Source organism: Neovison vison, chromosome 5, assembly GCF_020171115.1.
Source record: "Neovison vison isolate M4711 chromosome 5, ASM_NN_V1, whole genome shotgun sequence".
NCBI classification, from domain to species: domain Eukaryota; kingdom Metazoa; phylum Chordata; class Mammalia; order Carnivora; family Mustelidae; genus Neogale; species Neogale vison.
In genome coordinates this window covers 11,055,829-11,076,899 of record NC_058095.1, presented here as the reverse complement: position 1 = coordinate 11,076,899, position 21,071 = coordinate 11,055,829, and the positions used below count along the sequence as shown (strand labels likewise).

Here is a 21,071-nt window from a genome sequence, read left to right as displayed (position 1 = left end):
GGCTCCCTGCTCAGCAGAGAGCCCAAGGTGGGGCTCAATCTCAGAACCCTGGGATCATGACCTGAGCCAAAGGCAGAGGCTTTAACCCACTGAGCCACCCAGACACCCCACTGTCTTGCCATCTTTTTTCATTTGTCTACCACAGGGATCTCTCCGCATACCCCCACGGGGCCTAGGTAGATCACATACATGGGTGAAGCAGCATGGCATTAGACCAAGTAGGCAAGTCCAGGTCTAAAGCAAGTTTAGTCCAGCTCTAAACTGGGCAACTGTTTCTCAATTCCAGAATCAGCACATGGAAGGAATTTTTAAGAGAAGCAGAAAGTAAATTTTCAGTAGAAATACACCAATCTTAAATATTGCTAAATAAGACATTCCTTCTCAAACTTTGGTGAGCATAGGAATCTGCAGATTTTATTCAAGTGCGGTTACTCAGTAGGTCTGGAGTAGGAGCGGAGAGTCTTCATTTCTTTTCTTTCTTTCTTTTTCTTTTTTCAACATCTGGCATGTAATTGTAATTAATTGATTAATTGATTTTATTGTTACTATGTTCAATTAGCCAACATATCATACATCATTAGTTTTTGATGTAGTGTTCAACGATTCACTAGTTGAGAATCTGCATATCTAACAAACTCTTAGGGGATCCACTGTTGATTCATGAACTGCAAGTTGTAGGAAACAGAAAGTTTTTAATATCAAATAGCTGAATATAAATATTTATCTAAAGATTTGACCCATTTGTGTAGAGTTTAGCAGTCAAGACATGAACCTTTTTCCCCATGAGAAATATACAAAAATCTACTGTAAAAAAATTAAGAACTTTTTTTTTTTGGGTAGTGGAGCTCAAGTTCATAATAGATATTAATCAGACTTATTCTTTGATGATTTATCAGAGTCATTTGAGTTAAAATCCAGTTGAGAATAAGATTTAAATTCATTATTAGAATGGAACAGAATTGATAATAAGGTTTAAATTCATTGTTAGTAATAGTGCAAATAATTTAATAAGGAATAAAATCAAATGACATTTAATTCTATCTTGTTATAATGGAGGCTATGGGCAAATATTTACACTCACAAATGAGAGATATCCCATCTGTTTGGGTTAAACTGACCTTTTATGTCTGTTGTTAAGTATTACTCAAATGGCCCTTGTACCCCATCATTGGTAAGATGCAAAATCAGAGCCCAGCATACCTCGCCATCACCTGACACAGTGATAGCACCGTTGTACGATGTCTCGTTTGGGCCACTTCTGGTTCCAAAGGCATCCACTTCCAAAGCTATGTTCTGTTGCCTCAGTGAATGTATAAAGTTATCAATACTTGACCCTACCATGAAGGTAAAATCAAAAGAAGCAAGGGAAGTAAAACAACAGATAAGTAATAAGAAAAAAAAAAAAAAACACCTAAACTAAACTAAGTGATATCACCCAAAGCATACCATAATAAAGATTGTCTAAGAATTTCCTTAGAAAGGCAGCATTGATACTGTGATAGGAAATCTGATATCAAAGACAGGACAAGATGACTTGCCCTAGAGCCTCACCACTTGCATATAATTTTTGTTAATGTAAAAATACTATTTTAACATTAACATTATAATCCTTAAAGATATTAATCTTCTATTTTCTTAGAAATGTGGAACAGATTTTTTTGCAGCCCTCAAGAAGGCATAGAACTTTTAAAAATGTTGTGGAAAGACCTCAATGATCACTCAATGATTTATCTTACTAAATCCCCTTTTGTTGCTCGGTGCAATCAACTTCAGGATTTAAGTGACCTTGCAGGATGTGTTTCTAAAATAAACTCCCCAACCTTGAATTTTTCATTTTTTAAATTAATTTCCTATTTGGCCTCATAGGTGTTCTAAAACATGCAGAATTTTTTTCTGCCCCCTCATGGTTTATGTTGTCTGGGGAATCTCTCAAGAACAAAGCTGGAAAATTACATTTGCTTCATGTTTACCTGTTTTATTGATGACCAGTAAGTGGGTCAGAGGAGCTTGAGGCGGTTGTCCCGGTGAGAGGAAGTACATATCAGGAGTCAGTCCCCAAGAATAACTTTTTTGATATAACTCATAGAATAGATGCTCTAAAAGCTGAGGGCAAAAGCTGATGCCAAGAAGTAATAATCTACATGGAGGAAAATGTAAAAGAAAAAAAAATTAGTCTATAGCAATGTTTATAGATTTTTAAGTTTGAGTAGATAGTGGATATTAAAATAGAAATAAATTCTAAACACTAGGCAAATATAGGAATCATGCTTCTCCCCACCCCCACCCCTGTTTCTTTTTTCCTAAATGAAATGGTTCCTCTGTATCTATGCTTGGTCTTTCTATCTCTCTAATGGCTCTCCCCCACTCCCCCGCCCTGTCCATTTTGGACATGTCACTCAAGCTCATGAGGTTGGCTGGCTCAAATCTCTCTCCAATTCCCACTTCTTTCCTCTGTTTCCATCTTGCATTTCTTCCTTTTTCTAGACCACTGCACACTGGCATACCACCAACACCCAGACGTACTACATTCAGGCGTTTCCCCTCCTGTTTCCAATTTGTATAAATTACAACATTTTCTCATTTATTCAAGTTCCAAGGGCCATTTCCCACTAATCTGTCTCCTTTAAGTCCCTTTTCCGAATAGCTGAAAATTTCTATCATATCATCATTACTAGGTGCCTAAAAACCTTTTCTCTTCCACTTTCTAAGTTAGGACCTTAATTATCTCCCTCCTGACCTCTTTCAATATTGTCCTCAATGACTGTTTTCTTGGTCTCTAGAGTCTACTATTTCCAAGCCATTTTTTGCACTGTTGCCCAATTAAGTGCAATTGGCAATCTGTTTGTTTTTTTTTGTTTGTTTGTTTTAGAAAGAGAGTGAGAGGGAGCAAAAGTGAGGGGAAGGACAGAAGAGAGAGAGAAATCCCCAAGCAGACTCCCTTCTGAGGGCAGTGTCTAACACAGGGCTGAATCTCATGACCTTGAGATCATGACCTGAGCTGAAATCCGGAGTCAGATGCCCAGCGGGCTGAGCCACCCAGAGCAATCTGTGCTAATTATGTCAATCATCTTTTCAAATAAAAAATAAATTTTCAAGACAAACCATAAGTGACTCTTAATCTCACGAAACAAACTGTGGGTTGCTAGAGGGAGGGGGGTTGGGAGAAGGGGGGTAGGGTTATGAACATTGGGGAGGGTATGTGCTTTTGGGTAAATTGGAAGGGGAGGTGAACCATGAGAGACTATGGACTCTGAAAAACAATCTGAGGGGTTTGAAGTGGTGGGGGGGTGGGAGGTTGGGGTACCAGGTGGTGGATATTATAGAGGGCATGGCTTGCATGGAGCACTGGGTGTGGTGAAAAAATAATGAATACTGTTTTTCTGAAAATAAATAAATTGGAAAAAAAATAAATTTTCAATACTTCCTTTCTGGTCACAATGCCCAAACTCTTCAACTGTATGAAATACATTATCATAATTATTTTTTAGGGGCACCTGGGTGCCTCAGAGGGTTAAGCCTCTGCCTTTGGCTCAGGTCATGATCTCAGGGTCCTGAGATCGAGCCCCACATCAGGCTCCCTGGTTAACTGTTAACATTTTCCTACACCAGACTCTATTTCTCACACACACACAAAATCACAAGATGATTTTTCTGATGCCCATATTGTAACCTAATCTTTTGCATACTGAATGTTCTGGTTGACAATATTGTCTAATTTTATGTTATGGTTTTTAGTATACTTTGAATCGCCTTCATGAGCCAAATCTCATGTCTGATTTATATTGGTAAGTGTTACAGATATTTAACATAGAATGTTAGGCAGAAGTGCTAGCAAGTATTTTTTAATGAATGAGTCCTGGCTGGAGATCAGGGTTTTTGCAAGGAGGTATTGTTTCATGAAGGACCCGAAGCTATAGGGAAATGTGTGAACCATGAAGCAGGTTCCCGAGGATGGATACAGGCTCAGATACGGCCTGGCACAGAGCTGTGTGGGCAAAAAGGAAGTTCTGGGGATGGGACCCAAGTGCTAACTTCCATGCTTCAGAAAAATGATTTCAACCCTTGGATAAGAGCAGATTCTGTGTGGAATTAAAAGAAAAAGCCCAAGCTTTACCAGGTTTAGTTATATACCCACCCAAGCAATTAGAAATTATTTTCTGTGTTAAAAAAAAAAATGACCATATGCAATTGCTGTGCTTTATCTCGGAGGTGTGTTTGTTTTTTCCCCTTGCACTTATTTCGAGAGCACTGACCCAACGTATCTGAAACACCTGGGTACTCACATGGTCAACAGGGTTTTTTTTTCATTCTTTAACTTGAGGAAGCGAACTTTTGCTACTGCAGAGAGCTGTTGTCTCCAGAGAGCCATGCCCCGGGTGGATTTCTTTGTTTCCTTAAAGGAAGACAAAACTTGTTCCAGCTCAACAAGGCTTCCTGTGTCTTTTGTCCTATTACTTTGTAACTCTCCCCAAATTTCATCATCTATAAAACATAAAATCGATAATTTATAAGGTGTCATTTTAGATGTGTATTACTTAGATTTCTCGATGACCGTCTTTCCACCAAGTGGTGTTGGTGAAGAGAATTTTGGGCAAGGAGATGCTAATAAATGAATTCGTGGCATTACGAGAATAACCACTAAAGTAAAGGAAACAAAGCAAAAAAAAAAAAAAAAGCATAATACAAGAAGAAAAACTAATGACATAATAAAAGAAATCTTGTTTTTTCTTTTTAAAAAGGTTTGGTGAAAAAATAATGAATAATGTTTTTCTGAAAATAAATAAATTAAAAAAATAAAAATAAAAAATAAAAAGGTTTGGGTCTATAGCCTCAAGGACTTAATTCATTCTAGGAAAGTCAATGAAAAGAAACCCATATTTAGCTTAGAAAAATATACTCATTGCAAAAGATAAACTATTAGTATTTCTGACTAAGGTAGAAAAGCCAGTATATATAGAACCCTTCCTATCCCCTTAAAATTGGCATATTTTAAGGATATAAGGATATAAAATTGGTAGAGACAATATTTTTTTATGTAGCCATTTCTTGAAGACAAGAAAAAGGTTACTTCTTTTGGAAGACATGCCTAGAGAAACTGATCAGCTCTAGACTTTTAGAAAGCTCTAATATATGTATACTAAAAGTTAAGCATAACCACAAGTACATAACTTCAACAGTGGGAAAAAGAGAGAAAGAGGTATTTTTTAAAACCCACTCAACCAATAAAAAAAATACTCAAAAACAATACTGACAGCAAATCTTCTCATAACAACAATGGAATCCTGAAGACATTGAGACAATATCCTCAAAATGTTACAAGAAAGGTTAATTATCAACATACAATTCTAATTTCCTTCTCTCTATAGCACTTACATATTTATTGTCTACTCCATGAGGACCTAATCTTGTGCACTGCCATATCCCACACCCTTAGTAAAATGCATACTACAAAATAAGGAATTTAAGAGGGGGGAACCAGCATTGGGAGAAAAGGGAAGAAAGAGACAGAAATACATCTCTTCTCTGCTCTAAGAATTCCCAACCAGAATCAGAATCAGAATCAGAGCACCTCCCAAAACATACAACCTCATCTATATTTTCAAGATAGAATATTCTACAGAAAGGTAAAATTGAAGTTTCTTCTTCTTCTTTTTCTTCTTGTTTTTTTTTTTTACCTGATTCATCAATAGCTGATTTTCCTTCTAATTTCAAGAACACTTCATTCAAAGTTGTCATGGAAACGCCATAATTCTCAATGCCTTGGTTAGAGCATCTATCAAGGTCCCTGTAAAGATCTAAAAGTAGTCACAGAAATGCATTAGAAGAATATAATTTGTAATGATATTAAGTAGCTACATTTTTCAATAATAGATAACATGTATGATAGCCCAAAAGCATTCATAAGAAACAAAGCTATGATATAGACTTTCCCTTATTTCTAAAATAACCTATACAGTGTGCTTCCATGTCTTGAGTATAAAATTGTAATCATCTATGTTTCATTCTTGGAAAGCTACATATGCTGAGTTCATTAAGAAATATTGTGTTTTATTTATTCTGTTTAAAAAAATTAATTCTGGGGACGCCTGAGTGGCTTAGTTGGTTAAGCCACTGCCTTCGGCTCAGGTCATGATCCCAGGATCCTGGGATCGAGTCCTGCATTGGGCTCCTCGCTCAGCAGAGAACCTGCTTCTCTCGCTGCCTCTGCCTGTCACTATGCCTGCTTGTGTGTACTCTCTCTCTCTCTCTGACAAATAAATAAATAAAATCTTAAAAAAAACCTAACCTGTTTGATAATGGGGAATGTAATAAATGAACTGAATGCTGTGGTCTCCCGTAAATCCCCATAAATCTGTATATTGAAACGCTACCTCTGGTGTGATAGTATTAGAAGGTGGGGGCTTTGGGAGATAATTAGGATTAGATGAGGTCCTTAGAGTGGAGGGATTAATACCTTTGAAAGAGTCACAAGAAATATGGCTTCCTCTCCCTGCTCCCTGCCATATGGGAAGACCAGGAGAAGTCTGCACTCTGCAACTCCAAAGGGGTATCTCATGAGAACCCAAAGGTGCTGGAACCCAGATCTTGGACTGTCCAGCATAAGGAACCATCAAAAAATCAATGTCTACTGTTTGTAAGACCCCCAGTCTACAGTACATGCTATAGCACCTATGAATGACTAAGGTAGGAAATATTAAATTCTAAAACCCCATTCACTCAGGAATATAAGAATGTAAGAATGCTCTTAGGAATAACTTGTAGGCAATAGACTACAAATGCAAAAGAACTAATGTTCATAGAAATAATTAGGTGCTTCACAATCTTCCCTATTTTAGAGAAATATATATGTTAAAGGAAAGAACCAAGTATGTATGTAACTTTGCATTTACTCTCTCTTTTCCAGCTTCTGACCATGGTGTGAAGATTACACAAGAGCCTTCAAAGAAGGTAGGACTTGAGAGACAAAACATAAGATACTCTTAACGTTAGGAGACACACTGAGGATTCCTGGGGGGTTGGGGGGATGGGGTAACTGGGTGATGGGCATTAAGGAGGACAAGTGATGTAATGAACACTGGGTGTTATATAAGAATGATGAATCTACTGAACTCTACTTCTGAAACTAATAATACACTATATGGTAACTAATTGAATTTAAATAAAAAATAAAAGAGACATCATGCTGCAAAAAATTTTTTTAAAAAGAAGGTATGTCTTTATAAGGATTAGTAGGCCACTTTGAGGGTTGTTTTTATTTTTTGTTTTCTTAAAGATACTGGGCATACTTTGGGGGCAGTTCAGGAAAATCTGAAGTAGAATAAAGGATGAACTAATTCAAATATTGGGAGAAATTAAAGGTATCTATCTTAAAGGTGTGTTAGATAAATAAAAATACAGAAGTAGTCATGATTTCTAATGAGTTCTAAGTGTTGGTTCTTTTTCAGTCTTTTTTTAAATTGTGCATTCCCCTCTGAAATGCATTTAACAAATAACCATTTAACACTTTGCTTTGTGGGTTTCATAAAGATTTCTGTTTCCATACGTATATGTATATCAAAGACATGGTACACACATCTAGGACTACAGTTGCTTCACTGATTCTAAGATAAATACATTTCATCATCTTTTACCATATTTGAAATGAGCATGTATCCCAAATGTTGGTATGTCATTGTAAAGAAACAGCACCATTTCTTTCTATTTCACATCTTACAGCTGAGGCTATCTTAGACTTGAAGAAATACTATAACTTCTATGTCAGTTATGATTCTAGGTGCTGTGCTTATTTTTAATATTTTAATAATATATTTAAATATATTAAATCATTTAATCCTCATGAAAATCCTATAAAGTTAGTACTATCATTATCCCTTTGTTACAAATAGGGAAACTAAAGTACAGAAAAGTAATATAATTTGTCCAGGATAATGGAGCTCATAACCGCCTTGCTGGGCTTGGAACCTACCCAATCTGGCTCTATTATCCCAGCTTTCAATGATGCTACTGTCTAGTGCTGTATTTCCTTATGAACCATGATTATGGCAGGTTTATTCATTCAAGCAGACTGCCACGGAGCCATTAGCAACCATTAAAAGCTGGCAAATTCCTTGAACTCAAAGCAAACACATTTTATGGTCATACTTTTTTTTTTTTTTAAATGCCATCTACCCCAAAACTCTTGGCAAATGAAAGCATATTGAGAGATGAGCTAGAAAAGTGGATGGCACTGAGGCTCCAGGCTTCTGTATTTGCAGCAAAATTGTAAGTTTAGAAGTTTGGCAATGTATGGTTTGATTGTAATTACTATTCGGTTACTTGGATTATAATATTATGTCATGGTGTTTATAATAAAACCATGTACCTGTGCTGGTGTACCATCCCCTCAACTCCCATTTAATACTGCATGCTGTTTTCACAGGCCCCTCCTTGCCCAGAGCAGGCTCTCTCATTCATTCCTGAAACAAATGTTCCAAATATTCCTAATTTTAGCTTGCTGTGGTCCTATACCTCTTAACTGTCTAGGTTGCCACTTGAAGCATATTTGGTATCTTTTGCCTGAGTTTACTCATAAGTGATTTGGGGGTAATATCAGGAGCTAATACTAGCAGTAACTCTGGGGAACATCAAAGGATTACACTGCCATGCACTTAGCAAGCATAAAGATGTCAGCCATCATTCTTAAGGGAACTGTTATTGTTAATAACATTGTTACAAATCATTCTGTGGTCTCTATGTTCTGTTACCTGGAAATTTGTTTGTCCTCTCCAAAGGCAAAATATATACAAGCTTTTCTTCACTCTGTGCCCTTAATTTGGCATCAGGGACGTGTTGTTTAACAAGTGATGTTATACTGTCTGGATCACACATTTCATTCAGATGCAAACTGACATTTAAAAAGAGCATGTTAAAGCTATTTATTACCCAACACCATCTCTACAAACAATTGTAGTAGGTTTGTTACTTCATTAATATTTATGAGATTTTATATATATATATATAAAACACACACACACACACACACACACACACACACATATATATAGTAAATAGTCCAAATATAGTCCAAACTATATAATCTAGAGGCACCAATGTAAGGGGTAATAATTCAAGTATTATTATTTGGAGGGAAGAGATATTCAGCTAGATGTTGGCTGGAGTGAGGTGGAGGAAATGCCTGATTTTCTCTCCAGCTATCCAAAAGCTCAGCTTCAATTTCCCTTTTGCAATAAAGTATGGGTTTTACAAAAACTAAGACTTGAACATGGTGAACACAGACCCAGGATTAACTTGATAGAGTCATTAAGATCATGTTTCTAATGTCCCACTGATCCATGTTCCTGAACTTAGGTTTAGTTAGCCTTCCAGCATCAATTTTCCATCAAAATTCTAATCAATGTTCTAATACTCAGCTCTCAAAGAATTTCAAAAGACAGAATAAAATAAAGTATGCAGGTGATCACACAGAGCCTTGCACCAAGTAAACCCTCCGTATATGTTAGCTAATTTTATCATTTTTTGGCCCCAAATTTATTCAACTCAAAGATGACCTGTGTTCTTAGTGAAAACATGCAAAGTTCTTCATGAAATCATTGGATTTTAGAAGCATCATTATTAGTCATATCCATTGAAATTTATTGAGGCTATCAAATAATGAAGATATCTCTTTGATCACACAACTTAAAAAAATCAATTTTAGATAAAACTATTCTGTGTTTACAAGGCCCCATGTAATACATGATCCTGGATCCCAAACAGAAAGAATGCAGAACCTTCAGTAGAGGAGCTTGGAACATAGCAGTAATATAAAGCAGCATATTTTGGAAGAAGTGAGAAAGAGGGAAGTTTAAGTCAGTTAAGCACTTGGCACCTTGTCAAATATTCATTCATTCAAAATTTTTAGCCTTAACTGCAATGTGGGTACATTACCACTATTATATAAATTAAATTACTGAGGATCAAAGACAGGTTAATTAATTTGCCTGAAGTAACAATTCAAAATAGTGCTTCCCAGGTTCCAGAAAAGAGGATACTTATTGGAGAAAATATTCAGAAAAGACCTTTAAGGATGGACAAGATTTGAACTTGGTTAAAATGGGTTGGAGAAGGACATGTCAAACAGATGTCCTACCTTCAGCAGAGAGAAGAAAAATAATCATGGAACATACTTAGAAAACAGTGAGTGGGGGTGGGAGGTTGGGGTACCAGGTGGTGGGTATTATAGAGGGCACAGCTTGCATGGAGCACTGGGTGTGGTGAAAAAATAATGAACACTGTTTTTCTGAAAATAAATAAATTGGAAAAAAAATACAAAAAAAAAAAAAGAAAAGAAAACAGTGAGTGGTTCATTTTAGTTGGAAGGTATTGATTCGATTAGATTGTACCAAGTAATCATGATGGAGTGATAGATTTGATCAGATTAAACCCTCCGTACATAATGTAGGGTATACTTTTAACTTCTGAGGATAAAGTGACTTAAGTTATTTTTTAAGAAATACTAATATTTTAGCAGAAATTATAGGGAGAGATTCATATCACACCTGTAATCTTGGCCCAAAGATTCTACCACTTTAAATAATGTGAGATTGGGTCTATTACTAAAACTCCCTGACATGTCAGAGGCCAACAGTACCATCTTCTTACAGTTATTTGAAGGGTTAAATAAATTATATGAGTATTCCACATGTAAATATCCTAGCAAGAACCTAGAGCATAGCCAACATGGGATAAGTGATAGACATTACTTAATAACATAACAACAGTAATAATAATAATGATTAATAATGATATTCATTATTATCAGGAAGAGAAAGCGATCGAAAGAATGAGGGGGACTATGAAATGAGGGAGAACAGAGAGACTTGACATTGTCGTGATGAACAAAAAGGAGGCGTTGGAAAAATGATGAGAGAGGGTGGGAATGTCACTACATTTCTCGTTGCCAACAATGTGTTGTGAAACTATTTTCCAAAAATGTTGTTTAAACTTAGTTTAAACTAAACTAAAGGCATGTAGTCTCCATGTGTACAATCCCACCTGCCCTTGATATTAGCTAAGAAAGAGAGCAGTGTGGTGTCATTCTAACATAGCACTCTTGAAAAGATCTTAATAATTTTGTAGCCTACATACTAATACTGGACATATTAATGATCAATAACATACTGAGATCTCCTGTCTGCAACATGTTCTAACATGTCTACAACAATACAGGTTGTACCTTAAATGGTAGCCAATGCCCCATTTCTTCTTCAGGAATAGAGAAGAGCCTGCACACTTCAGTCTCCCATTGGATATAAACACCTTCCTGTCTAAGCAGAAAAGAAAAACAATGCATTGTATGACGAGGTTATTCTCTCATTGTTTATAAAAGAACAAATCCATTAATAATATATTTTAGGAGCATGATCCACTACAATATTTGCATTCTAATTCTGGTCATATATAAGCCAATTTCCTCATTGTCCAATAACTAAAATGTTATGTTAGTTTATTCTCTAGTATGTTGAGAAAAATTATCATATAGTGGAAGGATCTGTTTCAAGCCAACTGACTTTCCTAATGAATAAAACATATATATTTGAAGAGTATGCTATATATTTACAACCAATGAGCTCTTTGCAATAAGATCAGAATACATTTGTGCGACAATGTACATGGAGATGTGGACATTCAAATGAATGAAAGCAAGAATCTCCTGTACACACACACACACACACACACACTCACACATACACAGTAGCTGTGTTGGAACTTATCTACACATATTTCACCCACGTCCTTAATTTCTCCACTGAGATACAAGAGAAAACCAAGAACCACCATGAAAGGACATGGATGGAACTTGAAGGCTTTAGGCTAAGTGAGATAAATCAGAGAAAGCAAAAGACAAATACTGTATAATCTCACTTATATGTGGAATCTAAAAAAAAAAAGAAAGAAAGAAAAAGAAAAAAAAAAAGAAAATCACCAGCCAGGATGTCAGCCTCATCCATGAACTGAGTACTGAAGAGAATGACTCTATTGGATTTCCTCTCTTTTAGGAGGTTCCATACATGGTGCCTTGAAAGAGGATCTGACCCAGCAGTTGGTTCATCCAACAGCAAAACCTGCACAGTAGGGAAACATAAAATCATTTTCCCCTTTCAGGTCAGTTTTTTTTTTCTTTTAAAGCAATATGGAACTAGAGGGTATTATGCTAAGCAAAATAAGTCAATCAGAGAAAGACAATTATCATATGATCTCTGATATAAGGAATTTGAGAGGCAGGGCGGGGGTTTTGGGAGAAAGGGAAGGAAAAATGAAACAAAATGGGACCAGGGAGTCAGACAAACCCTAAGAGATTCCTACTCTCAGGAAACAAACTGAGGGTTACTGGGGTTGCTGGGGGTGAGGGGGAGAGATAGGGTGGCTGGGTTATGGACATTGGGGAGGGTATGTGCTATGGTAAGTGCTGTGAAATGTGAGTGCTGATGATTCACAGACCTGTACCCTTGGGGCAAATACCTATATGTTGATTTAAAAAAAAAAAAAACAAACTCAATTCTTGGCAAAAAGAAAAATAATAAAAAAGAAAAAAATATATATGTGTAAAAGTGATTGAGAGAAATATCTTACTATTTAATTTTTCATTTGAACAGTTCTTTTACATTCACCATTTGCAAATTCAGTCTGATGGAATACAATAGTTCCATAGTCCTCAATCTCATTCACCAGTAATTTTGGCTTGACTTACCTGAGGATCTCCTAAAACGGCAATCCCAAAAGTTAGTTTCCTTTTTTGTCCACCGCTTAAATTTTGAGCAAGAATATCTTGAATATTTTCCATCTCCAAGTCCCTTAAAACTTGTTGTATCTAACCAGAAAGAAAGAAAGAAAGAAAGAAAGAAAGAAAGAAAGAAAGAAAAGGATGTTTAGTCCAAAACCCAGCATGTTTGCTTTTAAAGACACAGTCGTTTTGCTGTTCATTGCCAAGGGCTTTTTTGCCCTTTTGATGATGAACCGTGTAGCAATAACACAAATAAATTTAGAATTTTCTAGATAAACAATTTCATGTTCATGGCTGTGTGGCACCTAATAGGTTCCTCTACCTCTTGTTCCACTTCACGTGGCTGAATCCCTTTTATTTTAGCGAAAAGCCTCAGATTTTCTTTCACAGTGAGGAAGCCAAATTGCACGTTGGATTGTGGACAGACTCCAGTGAGCTTGCTGATGCTTTCCAAGTCAGCCATTTTTGAAAGGGTGTGGTTATAGATGGTGACCGAACCTAGAAGCAGAAGGTTAACAGTCAGCATCAGGATAACCCGCCATGCTTCATTTATGATATTTTAAAGGAAAAAAACAATGTGTGTCCAACACTAGAGTCTTTTAAACATACTGTACCTTTATGGAGTACACTTTTGACTAAAAATGTAATGCTCACAATTCATCCGAACCAGCTAGAGTGCCCATTCATAAATCTATTGATCTTGAAATACTGAAACCACAAAGACTTTTCTAAATGAGTAGAACATACATCTATTAAAAGAAAACCTTGGAGAAACTTGAAAGACTTGTCTCTGAAATACCTGGTGTGACTAGCAGTTAATGAAACTACTAACTATTGACATGAACCAACAAAACTAATTAACGAATAAAATGCACAGTTAATTTACGGGCTCATGTTCTTGCCTGTAATTATCTTCTCACCTGACGTTGGGAGGGACAGTCCACTGAGCATGTTCAACAGGGTGGTTTTCCCAGCTCCACTGTGACCAAGGAGGGCAGTGATCTGGCCTTCGTATATGTCAAATACCAGACCTGGTGTTATTTCCCAAAAAACCCCAAAAAACAAAAACAAAAACAAAATCCCATTCAGAGCTTACATATTAACTTTACATTTGCCCCCCAAATTTTTTTTAAGATTTTATTTTTTTATTTAGAGTGAGACCACAGCAGGGGGAGGGGCAGAAGGAGAAGAAGAGAGAAAATCTCAAGTAGACCCGTGCAGTGTGTGGTGCCGGATGTGAGGCTCGATCTCACGACCCTGAGCTGAAGAGCTGAGCCGCAATCAAGAGTCTGATGCTTCACCAACTGAGCCATGCAGGTGCCCCCACATTCTCCAAAGTTTTTATAATTTCTTATAACATGTGTATATTTGGTTAGCAATATTCAAAATAAAATCCATCCCCAAATCCTTATTTTTAAAATCGCATCTTCCTCATGAGACACACTTTATGTGCATTATGATGATATATTATCATGTGATTAACAATTTTTAGGATGAGGGCAGTTTTGTCATTAAAAATGGGCTGACAAAAAAAAACAAAAAAAAATGGGCTGACTATAATAAAGATCATTTATTAGGATTAGGGAGTGTGAACATAAAGAACTTCATGATGCAGGAGCACCTGGGTGGCTCAGTGGGTTAAGCCTCTGCCTTCAGCTCAGGTCATGATCTCAGGGTCCTGGGATCGAGCCCCGCATTGGGCTCTCTGCTCAGCAGGGAGCCTTCTTCCCTCCCTCTCTCTGCCTCTCTGCCTGCTTGTGATCTCTCTTTCTGTGTTAAATAAATAAATGAAATCTTAAAAAAAAAAAAAAAAGAACTTCATGATGCAGTCATACAACTTTCAAACCCATAAGTTATCCACGGCACACCCTGACTTTCTAAAATTGTTCTCTGGTTTTACGTATACTCAGGAGGAAACACAGTGTGCTCACATGAAGGAGAGTTGTGGTCTGGAATATCTGTTCTTTATCTCCATGAAGACAGTACAACAGTGAGGCATAGTCACCAAATCGAACAATCATATTAAATATGATGTTAGTTCATTACCTTTCAAGGCTTCTACTTTTTCACGTTTTCCTTTTCTATATTCTTTCTTAAGATTTCTTATTCTGAAAAAGGGAGGAAAATGTGTTAAGGACATTGTGGAAGTAGAAATTGAGAATTGAGAAATCAAGTCTTTGGGGTTGTGAGAAAATTCCAGCGGCTCTTTCCCTCACGTGACCCGTGGTGACAGGAACTTTCCTCAGGAGACAATGGCAAGTTGAATGAGGAACAAATGTTAAGCAAAGACCCAGGGAAGTTAGGGATTTCTAGGAGCTTGGAAATAAAGAAAGCAGCACTGAATAAAACACATCCATATCTCAAATGGAAGATATGTGTGGCATGAGTACCCTAACTTACATTTTCTTCCCATCTCTCTGGATGCTTGTCTCCCCTTTTCTGCATCACCTGCCTCCCCCTTCTCCCCTTCTCCATTAGGAGGCAAAGAGGAGAGAGACAGAGGAAATTAGAGAGAAAAGATGAAGAATAACAAGGGATACGATGACAGTGTCTTTCCTAAAGAAAACAGTCACAGAAAGGGAGCACAGAATCAAGAAGAGGCAAAAAAGAAAATGAGAGAAATGGGAATATGAAGATTATTTATTCCTGATATTTGTTGTTCTGCAATAAGACACTTGTAAATATAAATGCTGACAATGTGGGAAAACAGAGTGCTTTTAACAATAATTGTGGCCTTTTGTGAGTGGAACGGCCTGGATATAGGTGGGTACAAAGAGGCACCCAGGAGATCTTTGTCACATCTGTGTTTTGCCAGATAGACCTTGGGTCCCTGGCCTGTTCTCCGTTTGCACCTTCATGTGATTTATTTATTACCTGATGGCTTCTTTCCCATGGAATTCTGGAGACACCGGTTCAAAAGAGTCATTGGATGAAGAATTTGAATCTATTTCATTCTCAAGGGCCACATGATCAGCCCTTTGGTGTTGAAACCAAAAAGAGGAATTCAGGAAAAACCAAGGAGAATGTCGATGTCCATATTCAGCTATATGAACAGGAGGCAATTGAGCATTGGATCAGTCACTTCTTTAAGGATTATTGATCACAGAATAGCTTGTCAAGGCAGCTGCTTTGGGAAGCATTTAGACACCCTTAAGATTCAGTACCAAGCACTAGCTTTCTTCATCTAGCACTAATATAAGCACTAATAGTATAATTATCCTTCATCTCTTGCAAATGTCTCTTTAAAAAGAAACAATTTAAAATATTGTGGTAGAATGAGATCTTAGAAAGCAATTCTATAAAATGAAATGCAGAATACCATTGGGCTTATTTTAGAAATTTTGAAAAAAAAAGCTTGATAATTTATATTTGGTATGTTGTAGACAGTTATTTTAAAGAAATGCACCAAATGAAATTGCACTGAAACACAATTAGGTTACTACTTACTGGGCAAAATTTTGTCAAAATATAATGTCAAAGCCAAATACAGAAGACCATCAAAAACCAACATGAAAAGAGTAGCTATTATTAGGTATGGGTTGTCAGAAGAATCCAAATGGATGTTAGAATTCACATCATAGTCCAAATGTATAAGCTGGAAAAAAGATACATACACTGAATTTTAGAAGGATAAACGGAGTATAAAGAATTATTATTGTCTTATTTCTGCTGAACACTGAGATTGAAAAAAATAAAACACGGTTCCTGTCTTCACAGAGCTCTAATCTATTGGAAGACATGACACTGAATCCATATAACTACAAATCAATTTGGGAAGTTAGTGGAGGTAGGTACTGAAGGATTAGAGACCCATTAGCAGAAGTGGGCAAATACTCTGGGAAGTGAAAACTCAAAGGAGGGACTGCCTAAGGATTTCATCCAGTGTGGGATGGGGGCAAAGGGGATGTGCTAGAAAGGGGACACTAGTTGAAAGTAAAAACATGAAAGGCTGGAAATACTTCAATGGCTGGACAGAAGACACAATACTAATTTCTTATTATAATAAGAAATTGTACATGGTACATTGTAATGCAAACTATAGTGCGTTACAATGAGATTATATGTAATGTAATCTTTCATGTAGCATTTTATGGCTATGATGTCACACCTAGAATTAAGTTTTCCAAGAAGACTTGGAAAAGTTTCAGTTTCATGTACAATTGGCCAATTAAAAATAAAAATTTATTTCTATTGAATTCCTGGTTTTCAAGTACTTGTGATAGTATTAAGGGTCATGTTCCCTGTGCATTACATAAGTTAAATGTTCGTTGGGAAAAACAATTGAAAGTAAAAGCAGAACCACGTCAATAATGGAGTATCAACCTATCTTTTTTTTTTCTAATTTATTTTTTATTTGTTTTCAGCATAACAGTATTCATTATTTTTGCACCACACCCAGTGCTCCATGTAATCTGTGCCCTCTCTATGACTTAAAGCCAGTTATGCTGGGAGATAAAAATAAACCCCTCCCCAATACCTTAGATGTGTATCTTTACAAAAGTGGATAGGAATTTTGATGCTTAGAATTGAAGCGGTGGAGGGTGGGAGGTTGGGGGAACCAGGTGGTGGGTATTAGAGAGGGCATGGATTGCATGGAGCACTGGGTGTGATGCAAAAATAATGAATACTGTTTTGCTGAAAATAAATTTTAAAAAATCTCCCCCCCAAAATAAATAAAATAAAATACTGATACAAAAAAAATGAAGGGTATTTTTTTTAATAAATAAAGCAATCGTATGTAAAACAAAACAAAACAAAAAAAGAACATAGAGGATGAATTCCTCAGAGAGAACTTTTTAATGTTCTGTAAAACATGAAATAGTTATATTCACTCTTACCTGGGCCATTCCAGCAGTGAAAGCAAAAGGGCTAAGAAGACATAAGGTCCATTCCAAAAATGCAGGAAGATGTCTGTACAATGCAGTGAATCCCAGACTCCCCCAAAAGACAGTAAGGAGAAAGACAACCAACCCAGTAAGGAAAGGTTTCTTTATCAACACGCTCATCAGGAAAGCTAAAGTTATCTGAGAGGAGAGAAAAACTTCAGGTAGTATATAAATCTCTGAGAATCATCAGTAGCATAATAAAAAAATTTCATAATACAAAAATATATAACATCCATTCCTCTCCCCCTGCCCCCAGATACTGGTCTCATGCAAATATTCTTATACAACAAACAGAAACAGAAGAGGCATGACTAGAATCAGTGAGAAATGACTGGCAGGCTTTCTCTGAGAGAGAGAGAAAGATATTAAATTCACCAACTCACCAAAGACAGGCCATAGAGGAGAAAGAGGGTGAAGACCACCATGAAGCCAGTTAGGACCACAACTTGGGCAGATTTTGTAATAAGAGCCATCAAAGTAGCCACAATAAAGATGAAGCCAGCATACATCAAACCCCAGGAGAGCCTAGCACAGAAACTAAGCATCAGTTCAGAGAGCTGGCACTTTAATAATTTTATTTATGCATTTACTCTGCAAATGACTTGGGAAGCTTACCCTCTATTTAAAAAAAAAAGGGAATATAATAGCTAAGAAATTAGAAAACTTCTCTGTCCCCAAAGTTCATATGCTACTGGGGGAGGTAGACAATAAACAAGTAAACAGGTAAAATAGGTAACTAATTGCAAAATAAGACAGAAATAGGCAGAGTCATGTAATGAGGATAATTGGGAATAGTTTTCTGGGAAGACATCAACAACCTATATATCCATTCGGGACTACGTCTTTCAGTAGAGTATAAATACTATGGAGGAAAATCATGATGAAGCAGGGATCAGCAAACATTTTCTCTGCTGAGCCAGACAGTAAATCTTTTAGGCACTTTGGACCATATGGTCTCTTGCAACTACTGAAGTCTGCCTTTGCAGTCACAGGAAACATGCAAATGACTGGAATCCATTCCAATAAAAAATTTATTTATAAACACTGACATTTGAATTTCATATAAATTTTTGTGTGCCATAAAATATTATTGTTCTTTTGATTTTTTAGGTATTTTCATAAAAGCCATTCCTAGCTTGCCAACTGTCCAAATAGCTTGCCAACCCCTTATAGAGATGATTAGATGTAGATTAGGTATAGATCAGATACACAGGTAGGCATTGCAACACAGAGATACAGAAAGATGGATACGAAGATATGTTTTTCTTGCTATCATTGCCACAAAAAACAGGAATAAAGTTTTTTTTTTTTATAGGGGAAAGATAACAAGCTTTCTAATCATACAGATGTAGGTTCAGGCTTTCTGTGCTACATTGTAATGGTATGGTTTGAGAGGTAGCTACAGGATCTCTCTAAATTTCCTTAATGTCTACTGAAAAATAAGATAATTAAATGAAATGTTGTATGTTATGTGTTTAATGTGGTAACTGGTTTATAATGAGACCATGATGAACACTTAGCTTTCTTTTCCCCAAAGTATAAAATGCCATCACGTTTTAGGAAATCTTGCCTAATTGTAATGATACCCTTTGCTCAATCACATCTGTTCATCTGAAATTGTTCATCTCTCTGAGTCCTATAAACTTCTTAATTTCACTCATAAGCAGTATCAATAGAATGTCACAGCCTTTTCTTATGGAGGAAAAGTCCTGATTTTTTTTTTTTAACCTTCCTTCATTGGATTTATTTGGTTTCCTCTCTTCTTTTTATCATGTTGTTTACTTTTCTCTGACTCTCTGTAAATTTCTTATTTTATTTATTTTTTTCTTTTTTAAAAGATTTTAATTATTTATTTGACAGATCACAAGTAGGCAGAGAGAGAAGAGGAGAAGCAGGCTCCCTGCCAAGTAGAGAGCCCAATGCAGGGTTTGATCCCAGGACCCTGTGATCATGACCTGAACTGAAGGCAGAGGCTCAACCCCCTGAGCCACCCGGGCGCCCCTAGATTTCTTTTTAAAAATGTATAGTGAGCAAATTTTTCTTCAGAATTGAGTTCCAGAATTTTAATACAAAAGAGACACCAGAAAAAACTCCCATTCTAGACCAAACCAGCAATCCATTTTCTTCACTTTTGCACTGAGTTAATGGAACATTTCTGAAGGAAAAAAAAATAAATTGGTTTAAATTGGCAGTATTAAATATGTGGGGTCTTCCTACTCAACTGAACTGTGCCTAATGTTCTTCTTTTAAATTAAAAAAAATTTAAATTTAAATTCAATTAATTAAGATATAATGTGTTACTAGTTTGAGAGACAGAGGCCAGTTATTCAACAGTCTTATATAACACCCAGTGCTCATTATATCATGTGCCTTCCTTAATGCCCATCACCCACTTACCCCATCCCTCCATCCCCTCCTCTCCAGCAACCCTCAGTTTATTTCCTATGACCAAGAGTCTTTTATGATTTGTTGCCTTCTGTGATTTCATCTTATTTTACTTTTTCCCCTCTTCTCTTTTGATCCTGTTTTGTTTCTTAAATTCCACATATGAGTAAGAATGTATGATCATTGTCTTTCTCTGTTTGACTTATTTCACTTAGCAAAATAGTCTCTAGTTCCATCCACATCATTGCAAGTGGCAAGATTTCAAATTTTTGATGACTGAGTAGTATTCCATTATATATATACCACATATTCCTTAGTCATTCATCTGTCGATAGACATCTGGGCTCTTTCTATAGTTTGGGTCCTATGGACATTGCTGCTATAAACATTAGGGTGCAGGTGTCCCTTTGGATCACTACGTTTGTATCTTTGGGGTAAATACTCAATAGTGCCATTGCTGGGTCATAGGGTAGCTCTATTTTCAACTTTTTGAGGAACCTCTCTACTGTTTTCCAGAGAGGCTGCACAAGCTTGCATTCCCACCAATAGCGCAGGAGGGTTCCCCTTTCCCCACATCCTCACCAGCATCTGTTGTTTCCTGACTTGTTAATATTAGCCATTCTGACTGGTGTAAGGTGGTATCTCATTGTGGTTTTGATTTATATTTCCCTGATGCCGAGTGATATTGAGCATTTATTCATGAGTCTGTGGGCCACTTGTATGTCCTCTTGGGAGAAACGTCTCTTCATATCTTATGCCTATTTCTTGATTGGATTATCTGTTCTTTGGGTGTTGAGTTTGATAAGTTCTTCATAGATTTTGGATATTAGCCCTTTATCTTTTTTTTTTAAGATTTTATTTATTTTATTTGACAGACAGAGATCACAGGTAGGCAGAGAGGCAGGCAGAGAGAGAGAGAGGAAGAAGCAGGCTCCCTGCTGAGCAGAGAGCCTGATGCAGGGCTCGATCCCAGGACCCTGACATCATGACCTGAGCTGGAGGCAGAGGCTTTAACCCACTGAGCCACCCAGGCACCC

General features: G+C 36.7%; 1 protein-coding gene across 4 annotated transcripts in view; it reads right to left on the bottom strand.

Annotated features, from left to right (window-relative positions):
* ABCA9 (ATP binding cassette subfamily A member 9) overlaps positions 1 to 21,071 on the bottom strand; it is a 65,824-nt gene that overhangs the window by 27,571 nt on the left and 17,182 nt on the right. For all 4 annotated transcript variants that reach the window (XM_044247552.1, XM_044247551.1, XM_044247553.1 and 1 more), the window contains 15 exons: positions 18,033 to 18,174; positions 17,602 to 17,787; positions 16,211 to 16,358; positions 15,638 to 15,806; positions 14,810 to 14,871; positions 13,684 to 13,794; positions 13,086 to 13,261; positions 12,731 to 12,850; positions 11,966 to 12,104; positions 11,216 to 11,306; positions 8,745 to 8,884; positions 5,676 to 5,795; positions 4,284 to 4,482; positions 1,971 to 2,137; positions 1,201 to 1,334 (listed from right to left, as the gene is read on the bottom strand). In XM_044247552.1, the coding sequence (XP_044103487.1) occupies positions 1,201 to 1,334; positions 1,971 to 2,137; positions 4,284 to 4,482; positions 5,676 to 5,795; positions 8,745 to 8,884; positions 11,216 to 11,306; positions 11,966 to 12,104; positions 12,731 to 12,850; positions 13,086 to 13,261; positions 13,684 to 13,794; positions 14,810 to 14,871; positions 15,638 to 15,806; positions 16,211 to 16,358; positions 17,602 to 17,787; positions 18,033 to 18,174 (2,104 nt within the window). The remainder of the gene's footprint in view (positions 1 to 1,200; positions 1,335 to 1,970; positions 2,138 to 4,283; positions 4,483 to 5,675; positions 5,796 to 8,744; positions 8,885 to 11,215; positions 11,307 to 11,965; positions 12,105 to 12,730; positions 12,851 to 13,085; positions 13,262 to 13,683; positions 13,795 to 14,809; positions 14,872 to 15,637; positions 15,807 to 16,210; positions 16,359 to 17,601; positions 17,788 to 18,032; positions 18,175 to 21,071) is intronic.